The sequence below is a fragment of the Buceros rhinoceros genome, unplaced genomic scaffold (genome assembly GCF_000710305.1).
Source record: "Buceros rhinoceros silvestris isolate BGI_N320 unplaced genomic scaffold, ASM71030v1 scaffold14338, whole genome shotgun sequence".
NCBI classification, from domain to species: domain Eukaryota; kingdom Metazoa; phylum Chordata; class Aves; order Bucerotiformes; family Bucerotidae; genus Buceros; species Buceros rhinoceros.
Genome location: NW_010427519.1, coordinates 28,702 through 35,678, shown reverse-complemented (window position 1 = coordinate 35,678; position 6,977 = coordinate 28,702). Strand labels below are relative to the sequence as shown.

Sequence of the window (6,977 nt, the reverse complement as noted above, 5' to 3'; positions counted from 1 at the left end):
GATTGAGTGCTGCAGCTTTCAGAGAGAGCTCATAACACCATAATCATGCAGCACTAATAAGCCCTGCGAGGCTGGACTTTGATCTGCACACAACAGCTTGAAAGTGCGCAGAGCTGCTGCCTAATGAAAACTGCAAGCAGAAAGACTGAAAAAACAAACAAACAAAAAAATCAGTTTTCCTCATTTGGGAAATAAGCAGCTTTCTCTTTCCGTTTATGCCAACAGTTGCACTGTATGTTAGTTATTAAGCAGCATTACGTGTGCGTGGCCAGCAACAGGAAGGTTTTGCAGAATTACTTGAGCAAAATTGTCACTTTGGGCTTCCCCTGCAGCCTCCTGGATGGCAGCAGGAGCAGCAGCAAGGCCTTAAAGAGTCACTTAGGCAGAAAATTCATACAGGGCGAAGTAACAAACCAAGAGATTATTTTTCTTCTCTTTTCATTTACAATAATCACAGCCTGTTTAGCAAACTGATTTGTTCCAGGGTTTTGCGTCTGTTTTCATGAGAACATTGGGATGATACATTTTCCCAAGTTATTGGCAAAAAGAAATTAAAAAAAAACAAACCCAAAACCCAGCGAAAAAAACTGAGGCAGGGTAAGTGCAGGGACAAAGCAGCCCTGTATGTTTAACTGTCATTTGTCCCAAGAGCCCAGCCCAAGGCAGGGATCTGAACCGTGCAGTGTGTGAGTGGGAAATAGGAAACTTCTGGCTACAAAACATTCCTTAATCTGGCTTCTTTCAGACTGAGATACCTGCAAATGCCTGCAAAGTGCTGTTTCGCCAGACGTGAAGGAGGACATGACTGGAAGGGAATAAACACGAACCGAGGCAAAAATATGTTGGCCGAAATGATAGTTGCTGCCTTTCTTTTCTCACCCTCCCAGATGGCAGAGCTCCTTACCAACAGTTTGCACAAACATCGCAACCGCTTCCTGCTGTGCCTGGACCTTGCATGAGAGTTATCCGCCCAGCCCAGCAAGTCATCCCAAATTACTCAAACCTTCGTGCTCCCAAGGGCAGCGGAGACCGACCACCCCAGAGGACATGCTCCTCCCCTGGTCCTCCTCGATTCCTGTAAGTACATCTTGGGGGCATGGGTTGGGCGCAGTGGAAGCTCCTCTGATCTGATCCTGTGGGCTCTCAACCACTGATTCTGAAGCTGTATAAAGTTAGCTCACCCGGGCTGCAGGGCTACATGCAAGATGCTGGGTAGTTTTCTTTATTTGTATTTTACACCCAACAGGGGCCTGACCTTACCCTAGAGAACTTCAAAGCCAGATACTTCATATGTTTTTGCAGCACACCCTGAAACGCATGCATTAAGGAAGATAAACACTTAAAGGTTAAAGGGATGAGGGGTTGAAAAATACTGGTTGAAACCTTAGAGCTCTCCTGCTCGAGAGCAAAGGTCAATTCAGCAGCTCACTGCAGTCTTCAGCTTTCTGGTGGGACGCCTCAGTCATTGGCTTCCAGTGATTTCCTTCTTATCTCTTCCGTAGTACAGAGAAAAGGGGAGAAAATCTCGTCCGTCACTGGTATTATTTCTACATTGCATTTTGCAGCCTTTTCTATGATTTTTCATGTCAGAATCAAAAATGGCACATAGAGCACTTTTCATCCAGGGCTTTTTGACTAGTTTTCAAAGATTAATTTACCAGGTCTTATATCATTAAGAGATGGGAAATACTGTCCCTTCACAGTTTCTCCAGTCTCAGCTACCTGAAGGAAGACAAATTGAAGCTTCAGGCAGGCATCGAGGACATCTGAAATCAGACCGGTTTTATTAAAGTGCCACAATACTTTTAGAGGAGCTAAACTTACAGGGCATCTGTGTTTGGAAATGCCCACAGACACGACATGGTCTTGGCAGAAAACTGGGACAATAGGTGGAATGAAAGAGGATGGACAACTGAATTACCACTCTGCTCTGCCCTGTGAAAAGTTAGGGGCTGTGTCAGGAAAGTGATAGCAAGATAAGGCAGCACCTGCAGCAGAGATAATTGCACTGAAGAGTTTGTATGAAAATGTAAAAATACTGAGGAATAGTGGGTATCCTTTGCAGTAGTAAAATTTAAAAACAGGCTCTTCCTGATTTTTGTCTGCATTTGTCAAACAAGACAAATAGATTTTTTTGTGGCCATTGATGAGGTACATGTTGTTTTTCTTGGTACTTTCTTCAGCTAAAAAAAACCCCAGAATATGCGGGGTCTGTCCTGCGGCTGCGTGGCTGGTGTTTGCATGCTGATTTCAGGAATGGCAGTTTTATGTTGGTAATATTTGCCTATAGAGTATTTTGTAACAGAAAACATCTGTACCAAAATGAATAAACCAAATCTTAATGTGACAACAGAAAACATGCTGTGACCAGCCTGTCATCATTCATTTAAGGAAGGCAAAGAAAAAAAACAGTGAGTGGGCTTGATTGACTAAGCATCACTGCTCTGTGGGGAAAAGCTTTCAGGGACACCTAACACTCATTGAACAGATTCAACCCAGCAGATTCCAATGTAAAAATGTAAAAAACTCTGTAAATTCCCCCTCCTGTTGACTTAAACTGTGAAGCCAAAGTGCAGCAGGACAAGAACTGCTAAAATCATCTTTGTCTCTGAAGAAGTGAGGTAAGGTTATTGCAGGCCTGGCGCACAGATCCCTGACATGAGAAAACCTCTCTGGGTCTGCTGTTGCTGGTCAAGAAAGAAACTTTATTGCCTTTAGCAAAATTTTGCGTTTTCTCCAAAACTGGAGATTCTCCAAGCCGTGACAGAGTTGGAGGTGGACTGCCCCCATTTTTCCCAATCCCTACCTTGTGCTGGGCCTCCTGTGCCGCACAAGGCATCCTGGGAGCATCTGACGTGCCATGAAGCAGGCATGGAAGAGGTTACCCAAGTGCCACCCTGCTCCCATACGTGCTTAACAGCATCCCCAACACAGCATTATTTCTCGCTCAGAAATGGCCTTTACTTCTGCTGATTGCAAACTGAACAGCTTTCAGCTATGAGCTGGTGCATTTGCTTCCTGTGGGTGGTGTTGCTTCTGATGCTGCTTGTGGTAGACTGTCACCAAGGTATCTGTTCAAAAGGTATCGAGTTATGTTGTAATAACTAGGTAGAAATGCTGAGCCAAGCATTTCTACAAGAACTTTTTCTAGTTGACATGCATATGCAGTTCTTAACAGTGTTATGAAAATCAGAAGAAATCCGGATTTTGCCTGAAAATTAGTATTTTTTAAATCCTCATTACTTTTCTTTGTAGAAACCAGCTATACAACCAGCTACCCAACGGTCAGCTGCCCCCCAAGGCATGGGGCCCAGATGAAGCATGCTGTTGTCCTTCTGACAATTTTCCATCTCCAGCTGCTGTCCCAAGACCTCTCAGTAACCCTGCAGCCAAGGGAACTCTGAGAACCAGCAATTTGCCAGAGGAGTTGCGTAAGTGGTTAGCAAATTTGTTCTGTGCAAGGTTTTACAGCACAGCCTGACAGCTTTAGGTGGGAAAGCTCCGGGCGGGGGGAAGGCAAGGGGAACAACATTAAGACACATAGACAACAAGAAAAGAAAATACTGAGTGTCACCACATCTGTAGGGTATGAGCGTTTGTGTTTGGTGGGATGGAATTATCCCCTTGAATCCAGAAAACATAATTGCCATTAATTGTGCTTGTTATTTTGTTTACAAAAAATAGATTGCTTTCATGACTTCTTGCTAAACAGGATGTCCCTGTTGAGGCGGGAGGCACTGAGGCTTACAGTAAAAGACTAAGAACAAACAAAGCCCTAAGGATAAAGCATTTCTGCCTGTCCCAAACCAGACAAATATGTCGAGTCTTGACCTCAGTTTCTCCCTGACCTGGTGAGTGGAGAGGACTTTGGGCCAGGAGCCCACACTGAAGGCTGAGGCACTGGCTGAGGTCCCTCCCTTGCCAGCAGCCCCTGAAACGCTTTCACCCTTCAACTCTTGTGGGAAAGTCAGGTTTCAGAAAACTGACTTCCTTCCTTCTTAATGCCATGCTGACTAGCAGGTAAGACACATCATTGCAAAGAACCCTTCACGTCTCTCCTGAGATTTTGATTTTTCCTTTGTTCTTGATTTTGCTCATCGCCTTTCAAATCCAGAGTTGCATCTCTCTGACTGCAGGAGTGAGTTATGACATTGGACACCACCCTTGGATGGATCCCACGTCATCAGTTAGTGTGTCCTAGCTACAGGAATTACTGGATAAAACTGTGTCATTTGTAATACATGCACAGCTGGATTAGATCAGCCGGCTGGGTTACCCTGACCTGCAAATCCATGATTCTTTGGTTAGTAAGAAAACTCCTTCCACGAAGGCAAGAACAGCTGAACACATTGCTGTCATCAGCCGTCCCTCCTGCCGGCACAGCGGGTTAGTGCTGCTGTGAGGTGAGGCAGTACGCTGTGGGCAAGGGCTCCCCCAGCTCAGTCAGAGCAAGGAGGTCTGGGGGAAAGCTGAGCTGGCTGCAGCCGGGGCAGGGGGCACAAGCTCTGGGTGAGGGCCCAGCCTCTCATGTGCAGGGGGCTAGGGAAGAAGCAGCTCTGGCAGCAGGGCGGAGTGAGCAGCAGGGTGATGTTACCCTCTGCAGCTTCCGCAGGGACACTTGCCGGCAGCCAGGCAACAGGAGCTTACATCTGGAGCAAGGTTTCTCTACAGGGCACAGAGTTCAACACCAAGGCTGCGCTCTCCCGCATCCATTTTGGAAATAATCCAAAGAGACGTAGGTGGGCAGAACCCACAGCACGGTGGAGAAGGAGGGCTCTGAAAGTCTCACCCTCTGAATGGTCTGTTTTAATGTGTCACATATTCACACAGGCTCTCTCTCCTAGGCAAGGTCTTCATAACCTATTCAGTGGACACAGCGGTAGAGGTTATGAAATTTGTGAACTTCCTGCTTGTAAATGGATTTCAGACTGCTGTAAGTATTCCTTCCGGAGAAAATGAGTTTCAACCAGGGGAGAACAGAGACAGTTTTTTTAAAAAGCAGAGGTGATAGACTGTCCACTAAATGTTTTTCCATTTATTGTTGCATTTTGTAGGTTAAACAAGGTACAGATAGAATGAAGTAGCCTTGGCTTTAGGAGTTGTAACTCCATTGATTCGTCTTTTTATTTACTCACATTTTAACTGAATTTTAAGCTTTGAGTCATCTTTTAATAATGACCCTGGAAAATAACATTTCATGACACAGATACCAGATGGGTAATAGTATGAGGTTTTGTGAGCTATTCCATTGACATTGTCTCATATTTGATCTGTAATGTCAACACAAAAAAAGGTCAATTTTCACATTCATCCCATCCCAGCTTTTTTTCTGTGATGCTGTTACATCATTGGTTCTTCAGATGTGAATACCTTTCTGCTAAGACAATTATCTAAAATCAGTGTATTTCACACAGCTTAATGAAACAGCCTGTCTCACAGTTTCATTCACTTTGTTATGCTTTTAAAAGGGATTCTGAAATCACTGGCCTGAAAAGGTCTGTGTCCTACTGTCTAATCCCATAAACCATACAGGTTTTCATTTACCTTCTCCTAAGTTTGCTTCATCATAAGAGCCCTCTCCAAGGGAACCATCGACAGAGGCTCTAGGATTCAGGGTTCATCAAAATCTCGATTCAGATTTTCTTATTTCAAGTGCATGTGCTATCTGACCCCTCAACCTTCACTCCTTGGCTTCAATTCAGGGAGGCGTTTAAGCAAGTGGCTGTCATTAAACTGAATGAGACTCAGCAGGGGGCTTTGCACATGCTTATTTACCTTCATGAATCAAAGATTTTTTTCCAGAGACTGCAATTATGCTTCTCTCTAGCAGTTCTGTCCCAGGACCAATTCAGAAGAAAGCTTTGGGCACCACGGAAGTATGGAGTAGAAGGGTCATTAATAGCACCTTTGTCGGGCAAGGGATCCTTGGAGCCTGCTGCAGAATAGTAAATAGAGCAAAACGGCCCCAAAGCACGGAAACAAAGATGCTCTCTACTTTCAAACAGGGAAAAAGAAAGACTTGAGAGCAGAACATGACTCTTTTATCACAAGCTTGGAGAAGTTAATACTTACTCCATTGGTCATGGTCATTGAGTGCCAGTTCCTGGGCTTAATGAGTGTGCAGGGAAGTGAGCAGTGTTGGTTGTGTTTGGTCCTAAGAAATCCTCTGCCTCTCCGCTGTTGCTAAACCTGGGTTACTGAACCCAGTATCAGTGACCTGGCTGGCTTCTCACCACACACCCTGAAAATTTAGTTCAGTTCGAAGCTAAAATTTGGTGGTTAGCACGTAACATTCCAGCCAGAAAACAGTGGACATTTGCAGCTATACAGGTAGAGAAGGTGGGCAGTCATCTGCCTTCATGAGGTGTTTAGAGAGGCAAAACAGCCATTTTGCAAACCTCACATATCTAATGGTCACCAGCATCAGGTATTTCTTGTTCCATTGAGAAAACTCAAGCCTGGGCAGGGTGGCCAGTCAAGTGGCCAGCTGAGGAGGAGCCCAGGGCTGTGCCTGCAGCAGCCCCCCTCCTCCTGCCCATCCAGCTGGACTCTGGACTGCAGGGAGAGGGAGGAAGCTGTGCATGCACACGTCTCTTTCCTGAGGGAATAGGAAAAGAGCAGGCACCTTTTCAGTGCCACCAAGCGGGGAGGAAAGGTGAAAGGATGCTCACCACAAACTTTCATTCTCTTGCAGATTGATATATTTGAGGACACGGTACGAGGTATAGACATCATTAAGTGGATGGAGCGCTACCTAGGTGATGTATGTAAAGGCAATTTAACTTTGTACGTGGCATGGGTGACCTGAGAAGAAGAGTTGAATTATTCTCATAGCAACAGGACCAGAATCAAAACGCAAGATCCTACTATCGTCTTCCAGGCCCCTACAGAAATGGCAGAGGCCTTGCAGAGAGAGCATAGGCAAATCTTGCTCACTTCTTTATCTTATGGTCCCAAAGCTCTTTCTTTAAAAAATG

The 6,977-nt window shown here is 45.1% G+C and overlaps 1 protein-coding gene across 1 annotated transcript in view; it reads left to right on the top strand.

Moving 5' to 3' along the window:
- Nucleotides 1-6,977, top strand: part of TRAF3IP2 (TRAF3 interacting protein 2) — an 18,514-nt gene that overhangs the window by 3,321 nt on the left and 8,216 nt on the right. The window contains exons 3-6 of the mRNA XM_010141936.1: nucleotides 888-1,077; nucleotides 3,256-3,431; nucleotides 4,845-4,933; nucleotides 6,695-6,763. Coding sequence (XP_010140238.1) covers nucleotides 888-1,077; nucleotides 3,256-3,431; nucleotides 4,845-4,933; nucleotides 6,695-6,763 — 524 coding nt within the window. The remainder of the gene's footprint in view (nucleotides 1-887; nucleotides 1,078-3,255; nucleotides 3,432-4,844; nucleotides 4,934-6,694; nucleotides 6,764-6,977) is intronic.